This window comes from Danio aesculapii, chromosome 21 (genome assembly GCF_903798145.1).
Source record: "Danio aesculapii chromosome 21, fDanAes4.1, whole genome shotgun sequence".
NCBI lineage: Eukaryota > Metazoa > Chordata > Actinopteri > Cypriniformes > Danionidae > Danio > Danio aesculapii.
Window position 1 is genome coordinate 33,721,849 of NC_079455.1, and position 21,755 is coordinate 33,743,603.

Consider the following 21,755-nt stretch of genomic DNA (forward strand, 5'->3'; position numbering starts at 1 on the left):
ATCATGTGACCACCGACTCAAGCCAACCAGAAACAAGGAATTTTATAACATAAACAAACCAATACATATTCAAATAATGAAATACAAAACAATAAACAAAATACAAGCTGACGTATCAGCTACAGCTAGTCTACCTTCAAGGTTAAAGAACTATTATCTCCAGAAATCTCCAGTTCTGTGTGTTCCAGAATCTTCAGATTTCTTCTCAAAGCTCAACAGAGCCAAGTCTGCTCGTTCCATGGCTCAAGACCTGCAAAACGATCCAGCTTCTTCCAATCACTGCATCAACGGCAGAAGCATAAATATATCACTTTCCAACCCTCTAAGATAGACCTTGGCATAGTGTGTTTGTATAAGATATTCAAATTAATTAGATGTTTATAACTGATATTCATTAATAACAAAAAAATTCCTCCGTTCTTTATTTTAGAATAAGGTTTACCTTATCAGGCTCTAGCTAGTCTTTAGAAAAGATAACAGAGTTAATAATCACAATCCTTAACTTAATCACCTTCATGACTCGCCTATGCACTTCATTTATTTTACATTTAGTAATTTTAGTTACCCTGGTTTATTCTTTTGTTAATAAATACACATTTATTACAGTTGTGTCTTCCTTGTGTTGATAATACAGTAAAAGGCTCTACAAGTCAGACGATCTCATTATCCTTCAGATTTGGCCAGATAATAAACACCTTTACAGCGTGTCCACGGGGTCTTAAAAACTCTTAAAAAGTCTTACATTTACAGAATTATTGTGTTGTAGGTCTTAAATCATTTTAAACCGGACTTAATTTTAAAAGTTGTCAAAGTAAAGTGACCCAATCAGGCTGACACCTAATCACCAGCAATCTGTCTAAATAATTTATACGTTTTTTAGACATTTTACAGCAGATTTGTTGAATTAAATTCCCTAATCAGGAAAAGAAAACTAAAAACAATAAACCAATTTGTCGTGATAATAACAGCAATATATTCCTTTTCATAATCTTCTTTTTACACGAAAACTATTTACAGAAGAAAGTGAGTGGACATAATATTTATAGGCATGAAACTTTAGGCTTTGTAACCGATTCGCATTAGGTTGAATAGCAGTCATACTCAATTCATTTGCACCTAAATAACAAATAAATAACAAATATATATATTTTTGATTTATTTGTGTAGTTTTCTTCATTTTAAATATATTTTTAACAATGTAAAACATGTAATTAAAAAAAGAATGAAACATTGTTGAAAAAAGTCAACTTGAGTTTTCTTGTTTTGACACATTAAAATATGTGATAAAGAAATAACTACATTTGTTTTTTTCCAATTCCATTGGTCCAACCAGGCCATTACAAAAATCCTTAGTGTTTAACCCCGTATAAGTCTAAAATCTCATTCATAGTGGTCTTAAGTGTCTTAAAAGGTCTTAAATTTCTCGATGAAACCTGCAGAAACCCTGCTTTACTTTGTTAAAATATTTTATTGCTAATTATTTTGACAGTCAAAGCTGTCGGGTGAACTGTTTAAAAGGAGTTATTTATCTGTTATTACTGCATTATTTTGTGCCCTACAAGAGGCTAAAATATCAATATTAATATCAATACCAAAATATTGATGTTAATATTTGTTACAGATGGCAAAAGTACACATATCCTTTACTCAAGTAGATGTACAGATACTCATGTTTAAAATGTAAACGTTGAAATATTGTCTAACAACACTGCTCAAAAAGTTGCCCTATACTGTATATCATCACCTGGACACAAAACTTAACAATAAGGCTGTAAAAATAAAAACTGCCATACTGGTTCATATACTCTAAAAAGTAATTCTGTAGGCTGCCTTTTTATAAAAAGGCCTAATAACTGTCTTAAACTTAACACTTAATGTTCTCCAAAACATATTTCAGTTTTTTTCCTTTGATTAAAAAAAAAATTAATTAATAAAAAGGTGTTCAAATTGTGCAATGACAATAAATAATATAGATCGCACCACCAAACACATGAAAACGAAAGTAACAAGCCTGATTTAAAAATGTAAGGAGTAGAAAGTACAGATATTTGTGTAAAAATGTTAGGAGTACAAGTAAAAAGTTGTCAGAAAAAATAAATAGTGAAGTACCGATAGCAGAAAAATCTACTTAAGTACAGTAACAAAGTATTTTTACTTCATTACTTTTCATCTCTGATATTTGTGATATATCCAATTATCACTACACTTGAATCTATGCCACAAAGGATTAAGGCAGTTCTGAAGGCAAAAGGGGGTCCAACACAGTACTAGTACCTAATAAAGTGGCCGGTGAGTGTATGTGTGTATGTATGTGTATATATAATATATTACTTCCCCCTTATTGCTTCAAAATGATTGGCCTAAAGGTGGGAGAAACGTGAAAACGGAAAAAAGTCGGTAGAAAAACTCAGTTTACAAACTTAACATGTTTTTTTAAAGTAAAAACTGAAGGTTGCTTGCTTGTATAAAAGTCGCTTTCACAATATTTGTGGGTGGGTGCTTGTAGGTTGCTATGCACTTGGTTTAACAAGCACCATCAATAAAAGCTACTGGAGGACCAAAATAACCACAGAAAAGACGAGATACGAATACAAAGACGCCTTTATGTACTTCTCCTTCACTCATACAGACTCTTAGAAAACTTTGTTAGCAGCTTTTTGAGACTATTTGGTTGTTATCAGACATGTTTCTGAGGGTTTTTCTGTTGCCTGTGGACGATCATGTTTCAGCATGGGATATTTGGTTGTGGCAGGACATGGTGTCTCCCACGAGAGCCCTATGACTCACTTTCCTGAATCTGTTACTGGAGCTGGAGTTTGCTTTTCATTTGCTTGCAACTGCTGTGTTTAATTGTTCAATGCATGTTCTCTCCCAAAACCCCCTCATTGAAAGTTAGTTCATGCCATCTTGTTACCATTAAGATGATGCCGGAAGCAGTTTCAGATCTCACTAAATCTTTCTGTCTATCTGTCGGTCTTGAGTCAATGTGCTGAATCATATTAGGAATATGACTGCAAAACATTAAGGCTTGTTTGCAGTATGTTAATGCATGCTAGTAATGTTCTAGTTTTAGAAATGTATCTAAAACATGTCAGCAGTAAGTTATTTCAATGGCAGTACCATGCTAGCAGTGTTAAATCAGGCTATGTTGGTGAAAAGTCATGCTAACACTGTTAAATAATGTTCAGAGTGTGCAAAAGCATGCTAGCGACATGCTAAACATATGTGCAGTGTTAGTCATGTTTGAATCCTGCTAGCTATATAATAAACATAAGCAATGTGCACATCATGTTAGTATGTTAAAACATATTAACATTCTTGCATTATAAAGAAGCTAGCAATTGACTGTTATGTTCTAGTTTTGTGATTTAATAATGCTAGAAAATTCCTATCAGTGTGTTAAAACATGCTAACAGTGAGCAAATCATGCTAGCGACATGATGATTAGCGACATGATGAACATTAGCATTGTTAAACTTTGTTAGAATGATTCTAGCTTTAAAAATAAAACATGGGCAGTGTGCACATCATGTTAGCAAGATGTTAAAACGTTGGCAACGTTAACTCATGTTAGAAACAAGGAATCAACTTTAATGTTGTTGTGTGTTTGCTAAACATCCCATCAGTGTAGTAAAACCTGTTAACAGAGGGAAACATCATGCAAACATGCTAAAAATGTTAGCAATGTGCTAAACCATTTCTATTTTATTATCATGCTAGATATAAAATGAAATACATTTAGCAGTGTGTTAATTCATGTTCAAAACATGCTAATTTATTGAAGCATTATATCAGTGTGTTTAATCACACTTCCATTGTTAATCATGGTATGTATGTGAAAGCCATGCTAGCACTGAGTATGTTATATGTGCTATCAATGTGATTAATGTTGCCGATGCAAAATCATGTCAGCGACATGTTAAAAATATTTGCAGTGTTCATTTTTCATGTTAGAAACAAGCTAGCAATCAACTGTTACGTTCTAGATGTGTGTAATAATCCCCAAAACAGTCTATCAGCGTGTTACATGTTATCAGTGGGCATAATCATGCTAGCAACACACTAAAATATGTTAGTGGTGTGTTAAAGTGCTAGAAACATTTTTGTTATTGGCTAAAACATTCTAGCAATGTGTTGTCATGCCTACTGATGTATTAAAACACATTTGAAACATGCTATCAATGTGATTAATGTTACCAGTGTGCAAAATCATGTTAGCGACATGCTAAACATTAGCAGTGTTAACTTCTTATGTTAGAAACAAGCTAGCAATAACTGTTACATTCTAGTTGGGTTAAATAATCCCAAAGTCATGCTAGCAACCTGCTAAAATATGTTAGCAGTGTGTTAAAGTGCTAGAATTTTTTTTTATTGGCTAAAACATTCTAGCAATGTCATGCCTACTGATGTATTTAAACACATTTGAAACATACAATCAATGTGATTAATGTTACCAGGGTGCAAAATCATGTTAGCGACATGCTAAACATTAGCAGTGTTAACTTCTTATGTTAGAAACAAGCTAGCAATAACTGTTACATTCTAGTTGTGTTAAATAATCTTAGAAACATTCTGTCAGTGTTTTACATGTTAACAGTGGGCAAAATCATGCTAGCAACATGCTAAAATATGTTAGCGGTGTGTTAAAGTGCTAGAAACATTTTTGTTATTGGCAAAAAAATCCAGCATTGTGTTTTCATGCCTACTGATGTATTAAAACACATTTGAAACATGCTATCAATGTGATTTAATGTTAATAGTGAGCAAAATTATGTTGGCGACATGCTAAACATGTTAGCAGTGTCCAACTCTTCATGTTAGAAACAAGCTAGCAATCAACTGTTACGTTTTAGTTCTGTTAAATAATCCTAGAAACATTCTAGTGGTGTGTTACATGTTAACAGTGGGCATAATCATACTAGCTACATGCTAAAATATGTTAGCAGCCTGTTAAAGTGCTGGACTAGTTTTTTGTTATTAGCTAAAACATTCTAGCAATGTGTTGTCATGCCTATTGATGTATTAAAACACATTTGAAACGTGCTATCAATGTGATTAATGTTAGTAGTGAGCAAAAGTATGTTAGCAATATGCTAAACATGTTAGCAGTGTTACCTCTTCATGTTAGAAACAAGCTAGCAATCAACTGGTACCGTTTAGTTCTGTTAAATAAACCTAGAAACATTCTAGTGGTGTGTTACATGTTAACAGTGGGCATAATCATGCTAGCTACATGCTAAAATATGTTAGCAGCCTGTTAAAGTGCTGAAAAAAGTTTTTTGTTATTAGCTAAAACATTCTAGCAATGTGTTGTCATGCCTACTGATGTATTAAAACACATTTGAAACATGCTATCAATGTGATTAATGTTAGTAGTGAGCAAAATTATGTTAGCGACATGCTAAACATGTTCGCAGTGTTAACTCTTCATGTTAGAAACAAGCTAGCAATCAACTGTTACCTTTTAGTTCTGATAATAATCCTAGAAACATTCTAATGGTGTGTTACAGGTTAACAGTGGGTATAATCATGCTAGCTACATGCTAAAATATGTTAGTAGCCTGTTAAAGTGCTGGAATAGTTTTTTGTTATTAGCTAAAACATTCGAGCAATGGGTTGTCATGCCTACTGATGTATTAAAACACATTTGAAACATGCTAGCAGTGCATTTTGTCATCGGTTTAACTTTACTTTGACCATTTCAAACTAACAGGCTAGACCAACATCAAAAATGATCTACCAACTTTACTATGTACTCAGTCCTAATATCTTGGCTTTTCTCTCTTACCGATACTTTCCCATCTCTACTGTCTCTATCATTAAAAAGCAGTCTCAGGCCCAAAATAATGTGTTTAGAATATGACATGTTCACGTCTGCATTGTAGAAAGGAGCTACGCAATCGTCTACAGCAGCTGCGACTCTCAAACCTGGCGCTGGAGATCCTGCAACCACCCAGAAAGGATCTTCTCAAGTCAAACCTCAGGTAGACACCATCCGTCTACAGGATTTATCGCGTATGGGCTTCTTTACATCTTCCTCACGCTGGTTTTCATCACAGCCACACCACCCTACTTTTTCGCCTGTCTATCTTAACCAATCCTGCTTTCATTCTTGGTTAACATTTTTTGGTGAACACTAACAAAACACAACACTTTGGGGGTTGTCTTTTGTTTTTCGTAACATCTGGAAAACATCTGTAAGAACAAACGTCTCTGTTTTCCGGAGTTTTCTGGGTGTCTGTTATTTGGGTCTCTCTCAAACTCTGACCACATTCATGACATTTCGGTGCTGCCTCAGGAAATGCGAACTCATTCTTCTGCCATTTTGAAACTAAACTTGAAACCAAACCATCCGCATACCATCTTCATTTGGTACTATTTCTCACTTTATCTTTATGTTTAAAGTGTTTCTCGAGTATGCGCTGTATTTCGGTCTCACTCATGCATACTGATCGCAGGCCACAGACTCTAAATCAGCACCTGCATCTTCTGCTAAAGTCCCAGCTGTGAGCTCTGGGACTGGAGTTGCTGGTACAACAGGTGGAGCAGGAGTAAAACCAGCAGATCCTGTGAAAGATACGCCTCAGGTACACTAATGTCACCAATGGATTTTTTACTTTCTCCTTATTCTGCTGCAAATGAGACTTCATCGACATTTTATGATGACTTTCTGCAATGCAATTCCGTTTTCTCCATGAATTATCTTTGGATGGATAGTCCCTCTTTAGCATTCTCACTCTTTGACTAGCATCTTCATGACGTTCATCAGGACTTCCGATTCTCTTCGCTCACTGGTTCTGCTTTTGGCTGCTCAATTTCGCTTGTGAACTTCAATGAAAGTTGGTGTTAATGCTCAAATATGTGGCTTTTGATAGAGCACTACCACTTCTTCATCCAAACCGGGACCTGCCAAGGTGGATCCGGCTGCTGGGAAGCCCTCAGGCCCAGTTGGTGCCCAAAAACAGACAAGTGCTCAAAAGGTATTAATAGAGTAACAAAGGATCGTCAGGATGGGAGTGGATAAAAGTTCTGTTAGCATTAATGTTTTAACCCTATATTGTCATAAAGTGAATGTGCAAAAGTGAGAGTTGTGCTTGAAGATGCACTCAAGCTTTTATAATGGGATTTTAATGTCTTTTAAAAGGGCTTTCATAGTTTCTTAATGATTGAACAGCTATTGATTGAACAGCTTAATGATTGAACAGCTATTATCTGTAGAGCTGCGCATCGTTGGATTTGCTCTTCAGTATTTGGACTCTCAGTAGTGATTATTAAACCACACTGAACTGAGCTAAACTGAACTTAACTTAAACACTACAAACTGAACTACACTGTTCCTATTTACTATGACCTTTTATGTGAAGCTGCTTTGACACAATCTACATTGTATAAGTGCCATACAAATAAAGGTGAATTGAATTGAATTGAATTGAATTGAATTAACAAAGTTCAGCTCCATGCGTAAAGTTATGTTAATGCATTTCAGAGTATAACAGTACATTGATTGTTATCGGTGCTCATGTTTTTATTGAAACATCGATTAAAAAAATTAGGGGTTTTCAGGATTTGAATGTTTAACATTTTTGTATCATCATATAGTGTTCTTCTAACTGACAGAAAAAGAACCTAAAATTTTAAACTGCGAATAGGCATCTGTAAGACTTTAAAAAAGTTATTAACACTGAATTTAAAAATATATTTATTGTGTGTTTTTCCTTTGGATATTTTCATGGATTTTATTCATTTATTTTTCTATTCAAAATGTGTATGAATAAGTGTAAGGGAAAGTGTATCTTTTAGTAAATTAGTACTGGTTGTTTCAATTTTATTATTTATTCAGTTGTATTTTACTTTTCCTTTTCGTTTTCTTCAAAATGTTTATGGATATCAGTGTAAGGAAAAGTGTATTTTTAACTTGTAACATTTATTATTTATTCATTTAGCTTTTTTAGCATTTTTAATTTTTGTGGCAACTTGTAGTCTTGTAGGCACTGTATATCACACCAGAGCTGTCACATTATGGTCATCCGCTCAGGCCAACTATATCCATAAACATCTAAAAGACATAAATCATTTTTAAAAAATTCAGATTTAATACAACAGCTTACATTCATGTCTTGTCAATTTATTTAAAACATTTGACTTGAAGAAAAAATGTGTGCTGTCTGGGAATGTTTCAGTATGCTAGCCAGTCCACGTGTGTCTGCATGTGTACATAATAAAAGTCCTTTTGTTGTTGCTGCAGGTGCAGGTTGAAGTGGGTCCTTCAGCAGCAAAAGTCAGTACAGATGTGAGTTTACCAGCTTTTCTCTTTGTGGTTTCTGGTGTGTGGTTATCAGATTTGTGTATTCACAGAGTTTTCTTTTATGTATGTGTAGGTTGACGATCCATTTGATGCCCTGTCTGGCACATTACCATCATCACAACCTTTGGCTCCCAAAGTCCACTACACTGGACCTGAGATCAAAGAGGTAAAACAAGGGTGTAGATATTTAATTAAATATGTATTCAAAACTTAAAAGTCGGCATGAAATCAAAATGGACAATTCTTATTTTATACAGACTGCAATTTTGCCTAAATAAATATAAAATGCCAGGGTAAGCAGTAATCCAAATAGCTTCTCATCTATTGAGGAAACTTAAGGAATTTTCCCTGAGTTTACTGATAGAGCTGAACCGGTTAATCACATGTGATCCACCAAAAATAGGGCTAAAAAATCTCACATCATGATTTAAAGGGAATCTATTATGCAAAAATCACTTTTAGAAGGAGTTCAAACACGGTCGTGTGGAAACAGTCTGTGAATATAGTCAGCTTTAATGGTAAAAAAAATATTACATTTATTTTTTTTAAATCAAACCTAAAAAAACAGTCTTCAGAATCACTTTGATTGACATTCTCCCTTTGTACATGTTATCAGAGGGGGAAGGCCCGCCCATTAATGACGATCTCTCCCTCATTAGCATAGGACATTAGTCTTGGTTTGAATCTGTCACTATGCTGACACACAGGCATTTGTAGCTCTGCCCTCTTTTGAAAAGAGCACAATCATTTGAATTTAAAGCGACAGTCACCAAAATGGCACAATTAGAAAATAAATATTTAACATTATATATTCTGGTATGTTGAGCTGAAACTTCACATACACAATCTAGAGACAGCAAAGACTTATTTTACATCTTGTAAAAAGGGTCATAATAGGTCCCCCTCAAGTAATCTCATATTGTGATAATGAAATACATCACAATATAATAGTTTTTCTGCAAATTTAATTAATTAATAGTTTATATGTATTGACCACATGGAAAAGACCATTTATTATTACATTTTCGAGTGTAAACCCAAAGCGTACTCACTCATATCTGACTATTTTTCACACTTTATTTAGAAATTCTGGCAAATGTTTGATTATTCATAAAAATAAATATTAAAGTCTGTATTTAATTATCAAAAAGACATTGCTAATTTTTGCCAGTTTTGCCAGTTAAGTTAGCTTATTAGTTTTTACAAATTTAAGTTCATTGAACATAAAACAATTTAGTTGTCGCAAAGAAAATTAAGAATTGCGTTTTATCTCATTTTAGTAGTTTGAACAAACTGCAAACGTCAGGGCTAGTTCACCCAAAAATTACAATTTTGTCATCATTTACTCCCCTTTCACTTGATCCTAACCTGTTTGAGTTTATTTCTTCTGTTGATCACCAATGGGATATTCTAAAGATAGCTGAAAACCGATAACCATCCACTTCCATAGTATTTGTTTTTCCTACTAAGGAAGTCAATGGTTACAGGTTTTTAGCTTTCCTCTAAATGACCTCTTTTGTGTTTAATATAATAAAGAAACTAATAAATGTTTTAAACTACTTGTGGGTAAGTACATTTTTAATTTTGGGGTGAAATATCCCTTTAAAGTGAACAATTAATCCATGCAAGTTAATCCACTGAAAAGACTGTTTGTTTTGGTAAAATGTTTTATGTAAACAATGTTCTATCAAGCTTGTGACCATCTCACCATGCTATTATTCACTTTTTTTGTGGTGGTAAGATTGCATTCATTCACATAAGAAAATAATGTATTATAGTAAGCAATGTATTTTGCGACAATATGAAATGAACAATGGATATCAGGAATTATATATCCATGTGATATATCATCATGTACAGCGCTAACCAGAATCATTTCTCAAACCGTCCAATCAATTCCCAATGCTCAAAATTAAGTTCCTCCCTACAGTACTTTTTTCAGTAACACTGTCACAATTCATGTTATTAACTACTGGCTTATTACCTGCCTGTTATTATGATATTAACTGTTCATTAGTAGTTATAAAGTATGATCTTATTCTGCATTCCTAATCCTATCCAAAACCTTAACCCAACATTTACCTTATTAACTATTAATACACAGATAATTAGAAGTTAATTAAGCTAGTAGTGTTGGTTAATGGTTTGTTAATACCGTGAATTGTGACCTAAAGTGTTACCCTTTTTTCTTGTCCAAGAAGCCTTTTCACTCAAATATACATCACTATATAAATATTATCATGATTTCCTTTTCATGCCGACTTTTGAGAAATAGTTTTAGCATGTGCATTCTGATTGTTTTTTGCTATGTGTGTTTTCTAATGGATTGCAATGCATGTCTCAGCCCAAATTGACATCAGAGAAGGGCGTTTTGTGTGGTGAGCGAGATGACACGCTGCCGCCCGGATACAGAAAAGAAGACCTGGTCAGTTGGAGATCATACATATTCTCAACCTTTGCCTTTTTTCTTTCATCCAGCAAGTAGTTAAAGGAAGAGGTCAACCAAAAACAGAGTTTAGTTGCATGAATGCATGAAAAACAAAAAGAGGATTATTGATAAATACACATTTTTTTCTTGCAGCTAGAATTAAGTGACTGATGCTTTAATATTTAAAATGGACATAAAGGCACATAACAGCAATAAATATAGTCACAGTAAGGATATGTGCACTGTTAACATATAGTATTATATTTTTGGGTGAACTGATCCTCTAAAATAAGCTAAATCTTTTTGTTTCTGTAGTGTATGAGTGTGAATGTGAGAGTGTATGGATGTTTCCCAAGACTGGGTTGTGGCTAGAAGGGCATCCGCTGCGTAAAAACATATGCTGGATAAGTTGGTGGTTCATTCTGCTGTGGCGACCCCTGATTAATAAAGTGACTAAGCCGAAAAGAAAATGAATAAATGAATGAATGATCCTCTAAAAGGCGGTTCATTCCACAGTGGCAACCCCTGATAAATAAGGGACTAAGCCGAAGGAAAATGAATGAATGAATGAATGATCCTCTAAAAACTAATGTCTAAAGAGCCCTAATGAGGATATTTTGAAGAAAGCTGAAAACCGGTAACCATCGATTTTTATCTATTTTTTTTTCCTACAATAGAAGTCAATGGTTACAGGTTTTCAGCTTTCTTCAGAATAACTACTTTTGTGTTATAAAAGAAACTCACACAGAACAGTGTTATATTTTGGGATGAAATGTCCTTTAAAATTAATTTCTACTCTTTCCCAACATTCCTGTTTTGTTTTTGTTGTTGTCTACAACAGTATTTCTCAACCACGTTCCTGGAGGACCACCAACCGTGCATGGTTTGGATGTCTCCTTTGTCTGCCACACTCCTTACAGGTCTCTGCTAATGATCTGATGATCTGAATCAGGTGTGTTTGGTTAAGGAGACATGGAAAACATGCAGAGCTGATGGTCCTCCAGGAACGTGGTTGAGAAACACTGGTCTAAAATACCTCAAATAATATTAAAAACTAGATTTTTATTGAATATCATTAGTGTGTGAAAGTCATTGAGGGGGTGTTCACACTTGACAGGTTTGGTTTAAATAAAACAAACTCTGGTGCAGTTTGTTTTGTTCTTTCATTTCTTCTAATACAATGTGAACACTGCGACAATATGCAGATGAAGAAACTTGAATTAATTCTAGTGTAATTTGACTGAAATATGAAATGCTACACAGACAACTGACATCTAAATAAACAAAAAACAGTACATGGCATCACAATAGGACAGAATGCACAAGCACAACTGGTTTTTCTCGTCATTGTCATGATGTTGCCCATCACAGATCAATATCGATGTCAAAAACGGGTCCTTTTTTTAATTGGGGAAGGTTTTAAAATGTGTAAAGGAGTCGAAACATGGCTGCATGGTGGCTTAGTGGTTAGCACTGCCACCTCACAACAAGGTCACTGGTTCAAGTCCTGGCTGGGTCAGTTAGCATTTCTGTGTGGAGTTTGCATGTTCTCCCCGTGTTGGGTTTCCCCACAGCCCAAAGACATGCGCTATAGATGAATTGAATAAACTAAATTGGCTGTAGTGTATGTGTCTGAATTTGAGAATGTATGGGTGTTTCCCAGTACTGGGTTGCAGCTGGAATGGCATTCGCTGTGTAAAACATATGCTGGATATGCTGGCGGTTCATTCCACTGTGGCGACCCCTGATAAATAAGGGACTAAGTCGAAGGAAAATAAATGAATGAATGAATGAGTCGAAACATTTCTTTAATACAAATATTATGTACACATACATACACTAAACACCTTTAGCCCAACACACAGCATTATTTTGAATGAAAATCATAAAATCTGTTTGTGTTTTTGTTTGCTTCTTTGTATCCTTTAGGACAGTCTCTAAACAGCACGTTTTGAAGTATAGCAAGAGAAACGAGTGATGGAAATGCTAAATTTAGAAGAAAAAACTCCTTAATTCACAAAAAAAGGTTTTACACTCACTTGAGGTGGTTTTAGACTTGTGTGAAAAAGAGTTAATGCTAATGTTGTGAGATGGAGACAAATATGGAGACACTCCATTATGCTTGCCTTGTTTACTGTTGGTTGCTAGGTTACCAATACAACAGTGAGCCACTCTAACAGCTTTATGGAAAAGCATCTAAAGGCTGGTTTATACTTTTGCGTTGAGTGGTCGATGTGACCCACGGCGCCTGCCCTGCACGTAGCAATTTATTTATACTTCTGCATGCTGTTTGTGTTGCTCTGCAATAACACTTCCGAACGCTAGCTGGCAGCAGGCTTTTATGTTTTTCTGTGTCAAATTTCTTTGTGGGTGTTTTGTTTTTTCTGAATGCTACAAGTAGCTAAAACTCGCTCAATCAGAGGCGGGAACTGGCAGATGTGCATCAACTTTAATCATAAGGTAAACACAAAACAAAAGTTTCCATCTGGAGCTCCTCTACAGGACTCGACACTTGTAAGCAAATCGCTCTATCAGGCTCGCGGCTTACGCTGAAAAAAGTGTTGCATGCAAAACTGTTGCAAACAATTTATTTGTGTTGAATTTAAACAAAACAAATAAAATTTAATAATGTTCAACTTAATTAGTTTGTTTAAATTCAGCCCAAATAAATTGTTTACAATCACTTAACGTAAAAAAATTGAGTAAATCCAAGGAATCATCTTTGAATTTTTTTTCAGTGTACAGTACCGAGCCGACCAATCACAGAGCTTGCGATATGCATCGTTGCGACGTGTAGTTAAATTTTTTGTAGTTACACGTGTAGTTCGACGTGTCAGCATTAGTGTCAGCCACAGTGAGGGCTATGCGACTGCGCGAAGGCTGCGCCGGACCATACGTGTGCGCTGGACGCAGAAGTATAAATCAGCCTTAATTCACATTTTGGATTTTTTTCTTTATTTTATGTGAACTTTGAAAATATTTGCTTCATGTTAAGATGGAAACCAGGCTAATGTGAACATTAAGCGACTAAATGCAGCATTTTATTTTTGGTCCAGATCCAGTAATCAAATCACAAATGTGAACACACCCTAAGATTTTTAACATTATTCTTATTATTCCTGAGTGATTGTTTTCAGAAGAGCAGGTTTTTAGTCAGTACTGTATTTTATTAAGCTTTGAGTATAACCACTGTTAACTTGTCTGTTCAGGAAAAGAAGCATGGAGTTCCTGAGAAGCCTAAAGAAGTTCCCAAGGTAAGAGATCTGTGGAGGCTTGTGTTATTGTTTTTAGCTCTTTTTTCCTAATCATGTGACTCCCATTCTTCCAGTTTATAATCATCTGCTGTGTATAGTTTTCATATTATTGTGCATTGAAAAAAACATAAAAAAATCATAACACTTTGTTTAATTTTAATTAATTTGGTCTTATTACCGTGTATCAGTGGTGTAAAGTAACAGATTACAAATACTCAAATTACTGCAAGTCATTTTTTCTCAGGAATTGTAATTTACTAAGTAGTTTTTAAAATTGTGTACTTTTACATCCCAGTACATTTTTAGTGCATCATCGGTACTTTTGCTTCACTATTTTCCTTCAAACTGCAGTCACTACTTTATTATTTCCTGTCTATGGGATTAGAAAAATCAGTCCTGTGATTCCTGTCCAATCAAATCGCACATAGAAAGTAAATCACATCATACTTAAGACATGCAGCAAACAGTTAGAAGTATTAAGTCTCCAAGAAGATACTTTACACGCAATGACCCAGAGACTGTTAAGACTGCGTGTCACTGATGAGAAGATGGCAGATGTCGACTGTATGATGATCTACTCACTACTCTTGAGTACTTTTGAAAGGCCTACATTTTACTCCTACTTTGAGTGCTATTTACAGCAGATACTTTTACTCTACTTGCACTACATTTTAGGCAAGTAACGATACTTTATATATAAATAAGTATAATTTTATTTCTTTCTGTCTGCTTGGTACATACTTTGGCACACATTTAAAAGACCAAATAAATCAAAATTAGTGTTACATTATAAGTGTTATGCTTTTTAATGTATTTTTCTATGCACTATACACTGCAGATGAATATGAACTGGCAATAATACACGTCAATTAGGAAATCTTGGTTATTCCACAATATTTATTTCTTAAAACACTAGTGTGAACATGGCACATTTTTGACAACATTTACATTTTAGATTCAGAAGTCATCAGTGGTTTACAGAATAAAACAAATATATTTTACTCAAACTATAACTCGTATAACATGCATTTTCCTATACTTTTCAAATTAGTTAAATAACTTTAGCTTATGGCTAGTCATAATTACTGCTTAAAAACAGTAAAGGAGGCCCATATTTTACAATAATTGTATTCATATCTTGCTGTTATGGCTCATATCACTAATATTCATCATCCATGTATATTTCCATTATATTTCCTGTCTCACTGACAGCTTCTCTCTTTTTATCATTTCCATTTCAACGCCAAATATTTAGCTTGCATTAAGGGTGTTGGCTAGCAAACAGAAGCAAACACAAATGCATCAGTCATTCACATTGACAACGAATTGTTGCGTAATCAGCACACACACACGCACACGCACACGCGCACACACACACACACACACACACACACACACACACACACACACATAACCTGTGCTGTATTTTACTACTTCTGTGTGTAAATCTGTGTACACCCAATATTTAGTTCTGAGTATTATCAGCACTGCCTCATCATTTTCTGCAGTATTTCCGATTGTTTTGGCCTGACTGGTCATAGCGAACTTTGATTATTCATCTGGTGTTTGTTATTTAAGTTATAAGTGTGTTGTTAATGTTGATATCTCTCGGTATGCAGCGGGTGTGTCTGTACTTTTCCTTGCACGGCTTGTGCTGTTTCGTATTAGACACTGAGCTAAGCTTGAGTCTGTAGCGCTCTCTAACGGCCATTTCTAGAATTACATCATTAGATGGCCTTCAATTATATAGTCTTGTATTAATGTGTGATTGTTTGGTGTTTTCCCAAAGCCCATAAGCACAAATGATGCACTGGAATCCCTCTCCTCTACGTTTGTGTCTCCAGCTCAAGCTGCTCCTAAGAAGACAGACGTGGTGAGTGTTCATTCTGAGCTTCTTAACTGTTTTCTTAAAGAGAAAAAAATGACATTTCTGTAATTTACATATCCCCCAGAACTGTTTCAGTTTATTGAACACAAAGGAAGATATACTGAACGATTTTAGGGGAGAATAGCCATTTACTTATGTAACATTCACATACTGTAAGCACTGAAAATTTGCGACACTAAGTTACCACTAGGAGAGGAGATTGATAGTGATGGTTAACCTGTAATATGGCAGCACATTGTGGATTAAAACTGAATTTTGTTTGGTATTCCTAGTCCGTCTCCTTATTTAAAGACTGCACACCCTGGACAACAGATAAAACTAAACACAGAACAACTTCCATTGTATTTTTTTTTTTTTTGCTATGGATGTCTAGTGGCTGCTTTTTCCCCCCAACATTTTTCAGAATATCTTCTTTTGTGAACCTCTTGAGTGAGAGGAAATGGTGGGGATGTGTTGATTTTTGAGTGAACTGTCCCTTGAAGTAGGGGGGTTAGGCATTTTTATGCCACATATACACCGTACTTATGATGGTACAAAGACGATGAAATAAATACCTCTATTTCTATGAATTTTTTTAATTAATTATAGATTTTTATTGTTTCTACATACTCCTAGTTTGTTTATATATTATTGTTATTATTATTATTATTATTGTAATATTGTTGTTGTTAATATTATTATTGTTGGTGGTGGTGGTAAAATAATTATTAAATTTTTTTTACATTTTTTTTTACTTATTATTATTATTATTATTAATATTTAATTTGCTAGTAATATTGTCTGTTTACTAAACATTCGGTTAATGGTAAGTGTTTTATTTTTAGCTCATTTTAATATTTCTTTTAATAGACAAATATAATTTTTTAGCTATTATATTATATTAATAAAGTGCCATCATTTGAATACTTTATACTACATATTTTTATTATTAGTTTGCTTTATTGCATTTTAATATAGGTTGAAAAGTAATATCAAAAGCGTTATCTATATTTGCAATTTTATTTTAGCATCATTTGTGTAATATTAATTGTGCATATATATATATATGAGCAATTTCACACTCGATGCGATGTGGCTGTATATTGGCACTGGTGGGAGGCGTGCTTTGGCACGAGGCTGTTTCTGCGGTTCTGACATCAGCTGCAGATGTGAATGAATGGCGGAAGAAAGTAGTTCCTCATACAAAAGGGTTTTTAGACTCTCTGTCTTTGATTTTCTTTGTTATACACATGCATATTATTATATCACCTCACACCAGTGCTGTTATGAGTGTGATATTGCTCATATATATTATATATATATTTTTTTTATTTTAGAAATTAAAATAAGTCATTTTAATAATTAGATAATCTTATAAATGATCTATGGCAACAGCCCATTCCTCTGTATGTTCACAGTCTTGACTAAATGCAAATGTTTTTTGTTTCTTTGTTTAACATTTGTTCACTGTTTCTCAGAAAACTGAAACGATAGGAGCAGTGGATGTTAAATCGGCGGGCACCACTAACTTTTCTCCCCCTCCACCATCTCAGCAGGTAAAAACATTTTAAAAGACATCGACAAAAACATTTGCATTAACATCAAAACTAAACATGTCTCTCCTTCCTTGAGCAGAAACAACCGGGGACATATCAAGCTGCTGCTGTAACCAAATCACCCGCTCCACCGGCAGACAAGAAAGCCAAAATGGAGACTCATGCACAACCAGCCAAACCAAAGACAGAGGTAAGTCAGAAACCTAGCTCAAGACAAGACACTGCAGATGAATGGGCTAAAGTCAGTGATTACATTTAAAGGTCCTGTGAAATGAAAATAAAAAAAGTTAATGTTAGTATCAAAATGTTAGTTTTAAGCAAATCTATAAGCTAGTTTGCTCCATAACAGTGATAAACTTTTCATTTAGTAGATATAAACATTAAAATGTTAAAACAGTTTGTCACTTCCGCCTAAACAAATCAATCTACCAATTATTTAATGTCACCTCATGCTTCAGTTTCTCGTCAAATCTTCTGACCAATCAAATGCTCTCTAGTATCTGACATGCCCCACCCCCTTCAAGATGCTTTTCATTTGCTTTTCATTGGATGGGTTTGAGCTCAACCACTCTCACTAGCAGAGCTGTGATGAAACAAAAAGTTATTGGTTGTTTTAAGAGGAGGGGCTACTCTGTCCCACCCTATCTTCACGTTTCAGTTGAGATTTATGTCAAACATCGAATAAAAAAATGCACATTTCAAGGCACTTCACGAGACCTTTAAGAATAACATTTTAGTAACATCTTTATGAATGTTATGTTTAAATATAAGCCATTATGTTTATTGAAATAAGCCCTGATTTGCATACATTTCTAGCACAAAAATCAAAAAGTCAGGGTTAAAATCTTTTGTTTAATATTTATTTTTACATATTAGAGTCAAAGTGTTTTTTACGGGGATTTTGCGAATGATTATGGACAGCTATTATATAAGTACTCTTTTTATTGTAGAATAAAATGTTGTGTATATAATCAGACAAGCTACTGTATGTTTGAACATATCCCTCTGTAAAAACCTGCAGAATACCGATTTGAATAAAGCCGAAGGTTGTTGTTTGCAAGTAGTGCTGAAGTGGAGATTTAAGTTTGTCTTAAATTTAAGACACCGCTTTTAAAAATATGTAGTGTAATTGAAATATACAGACACAACTTGGTAGAAAGCAACAAATAAAACACTTAAAAGTGAATTCTGGATTTAGTTTTTTACATTAAGCTGATGAAAAAAAATACCATGCAAAATCTTAAAATTGGCCGGTGCATGAAAAACAATGCTTTTTCCTGTTTTTCCTAATTAAAGTTTTAATGTAACTGCATTTGGTTTCTTTTCACTCAGTTATTTATTTACCTACGTTTTCTTCCAGTCGGACAGCTCCATATCGCTGGATGCTCTCGATGCTTTGAGCGACACACTCGGGGCTCCTGAACCACCCAAAAAATTACCAGAACTCAAACCTGGGCAAATAGTTGAGGTAAGGATGTGTTTTTTCTTCTACTTCTTAAAAAACGTATTATATTGTTTGAAAAACTGATAGTTTCCTATACATTTTTCTAATCATATGCATGGTTTTGCACTGGATAAGAAACAGAGCTCAGTGCTCCATTTTGGAGTGCTTTTTTTAATATCTAAATGTCTTTCGAGCAGGAGAAGGATGTGACGTCAAAAAAAGGGGTTCGTGTTGGAGAAAGAGATGACACACTTCCACCACAATACCGATTCAAAGAGGAAGATCTCAAGAAACATCCTCCACCAGCGAAAGAGGTCAGACACTCAATAAAATTCAAATGAGTGTGTTAATTCATATTTCTCCACCTTGGAGTCATATGTATTATTCAATCTACATTTTGAGCAGTTTTGAGATATTGAGTTTTAAAGATGTTGCATTCCACTAAGCATGATGAAATGAGAAAATAACCGCGAATATATCCTGAATCATGTCTCAAATTTGGTTTGGAAAAAACTTGGGAATTTTTTGAAGAGGTCAAATGTAGATAAAACATCTAATGCTAAAAATCACTGTCTGCTTGGTATATTCAGGGGAAAACTGTAACTGAAGGCATCTTTTTCAAGAAGCACAAATAGTTCATTTATTTTTGAATAAATATTTTGTATAGTTCAGTTCTTGAACAGTGAAATTCTTCAATATTTGTTTCAAGAGTTCACACTTAGCTGATGATCTGTCAAAAGCTTGTTTAGCATGTTGTCCCGGGAGAGAGCTCAGAGCTCAAGCGATCCTCGAGCCGATGGCTCCCTCTCGCAGAGCGAGAGGGGAGCTTGAGCTCGGTGGATCTCAGAACTCCCCGGCTGCAGTAGCTAAGGGAACAAGTGAGAAAAAGGATATAGACGAGAGCTTGATTGTTAAGTCTGTTATGCATACTGTATATCTTTGGATGGAGGGAGGAAACCGGAGAACCCGGGGAAAACCCACGCGGACACTGGGAGAATATACAAACTCCTCACAGAAACGCCCACCGGCCTGGCGGGACCAGTGCCGGCGGTGTTCTTGCTGTAGGGCTAACAGTGCTAACCACTGGGCCGCCGTGCCGCCCGATCTGTGGTAAATGAGGAGAATGGGGAGGAAGGGGGGTTTCTTCCAAACGAAGATAGTGGACTAATGGTTATTTATAGTAGCTTAGGACTCATATGATTGGAAAATCATGATTAGCTAATACAAGACTGGCTGTGATAAATCATAAGCACGTGATCCTCTCGAAATTAGTTTATAAACGAACTTCACTTAAAAGCATTACATTTAATGGTGATTTAATTTATATTTAATTAAAAACATATATTGTTCTTATTACTTCCTAAGCATAAAAAGGCAGTGCTAAATAGTGTGGCCAGTCAGATAATAATAATAACAACAACAATACATTTTATTTATGAGTTGCTTTTCTCACAACTTAAAACACTACATAAAAAAACTAGACATTAAAAATACAATACATAATAAAAACAACCAACAACATCATAGATCAAGTCAAAAACCTTAATCAGATTTTACATTTTACGTACTAACATGGCGGTTAATTAAACGTGTTATTGTTCGTTAAGTATCCTTTCCATTTTAAGAGTTCACACTTATCTGATGATTGATTATAAATCTTGTTTAGCATGCTGTCCCGGGAGAGAGCCCTGAGCTCATAAGATCCTCGAGCCCGGGGCCTCCTCCCGTTTGCAGGGCGAGAGGGGAGTTTGAGCTCAGGAAGATCTCAAGAACTCCTCTGCTGTAGCTAATGACAGATAGTGATTGCTCTTAAGAGATAACTACTTACTAGGAGCATGTCTATGGTGCCTATTTGAATTAGTCAATTAACTTGAGTTGACTACGCACAAAAACGTCTTCTGGCTTGGTAAGGACTAGAACCAGTGATCTTCTTGTTGTGAGGCAACAGTGCCACTGGGCCACCGTGCCACCCATCTAGGAAAGGAAGAGGAGTAGGGGTGGAAGGGGGGATTCTTTAAAACGAAGATGGCTGTGATATGGAACTTTAGGGTATTTATAGTGGCTTAGCAATCGTCTGATTGGTGAATCATAAATTGAATAATGTGGGACCAGCCGCAAGCAATCATAAGCATGTGATCCTTTCGAAATTAGTTCATAAATGCTGTCATTTTTCTTTAGAGATCAGTAATCGTGTTAATGGTGTGTTCTGATTGGCCACTATCATTGGATGCTGTGTTCTGATTAGCCACTGTCACTGTATGCTGTGCTCTGATTATCCAGTCCCACTGTGTTCTGATTGGCTGATGTCTCTTTCAGCCTTCACTGAACACAGATGATGCGATGGACATACTTTCAGGAGATTTCACGACCCCTACACCTGCACCTGTTGTTAAAGCCCCTGTTCCTTCTGCACAGGTAGTACTTTTTCAAACTAATATATATATATATTTATCTGATGATTTAATCATCAGATAAATATACTGTGTATATATATATATATATATATATATATATATATATATATATATATATATATATATATATATATATATATATATATATATATATATATATACACAGTATATACACAGTTAGAAAGGTTACCTGTTAATTTGTTAAATCAGGAAATGAAAAAAAATGTAAACACCCCTATATTTGGAGGAGGCAAAAACACACTGTTTACGTGTGCGTATACTTAAATTTTTTTAATCAGGACACAAAGAAGCCTGCTGCAGTTCCTGAGAAGACCAAAGATGTTCCCAAGGTAGGACAGTAATTGAGGATTTTTACTTTAACGATTGTATATTATAACGATTGGCTTACTGTAAATTATTCAGGTGTAATTCTGCAAAAAAAAAACAACAACAACATATTTCTAAAAAAGTGCCTGACATTTCCAGC

At 34.8% G+C, this 21,755-nt stretch overlaps 1 protein-coding gene across 12 annotated transcripts in view; it reads left to right on the forward strand.

Annotated features, from left to right (window-relative positions):
- cast (calpastatin) overlaps positions 1-21,755 on the forward strand; it is a 69,236-nt gene that overhangs the window by 32,914 nt on the left and 14,567 nt on the right. For 6 of the 12 annotated variants that reach the window (XM_056446982.1, XM_056446983.1, XM_056446981.1 and 3 more), the window contains 14 exons: positions 5,886-5,984; positions 6,459-6,587; positions 6,876-6,980; positions 8,246-8,290; positions 8,379-8,471; positions 10,650-10,730; positions 13,943-13,987; positions 15,777-15,860; positions 17,333-17,410; positions 17,490-17,600; positions 18,771-18,878; positions 19,052-19,168; positions 21,171-21,269; positions 21,568-21,618. In XM_056446982.1, the coding sequence (XP_056302957.1) occupies positions 5,886-5,984; positions 6,459-6,587; positions 6,876-6,980; positions 8,246-8,290; positions 8,379-8,471; positions 10,650-10,730; positions 13,943-13,987; positions 15,777-15,860; positions 17,333-17,410; positions 17,490-17,600; positions 18,771-18,878; positions 19,052-19,168; positions 21,171-21,269; positions 21,568-21,618 (1,245 nt within the window). The remainder of the gene's footprint in view (positions 1-5,885; positions 5,985-6,458; positions 6,588-6,875; positions 6,981-8,245; positions 8,291-8,378; positions 8,472-10,649; positions 10,731-13,942; positions 13,988-15,776; positions 15,861-17,332; positions 17,411-17,489; positions 17,601-18,770; positions 18,879-19,051; positions 19,169-21,170; positions 21,270-21,567; positions 21,619-21,755) is intronic. The other 6 variants (XM_056446990.1, XM_056446989.1, XM_056446991.1 and 3 more) reach the window with 3 other exon arrangements.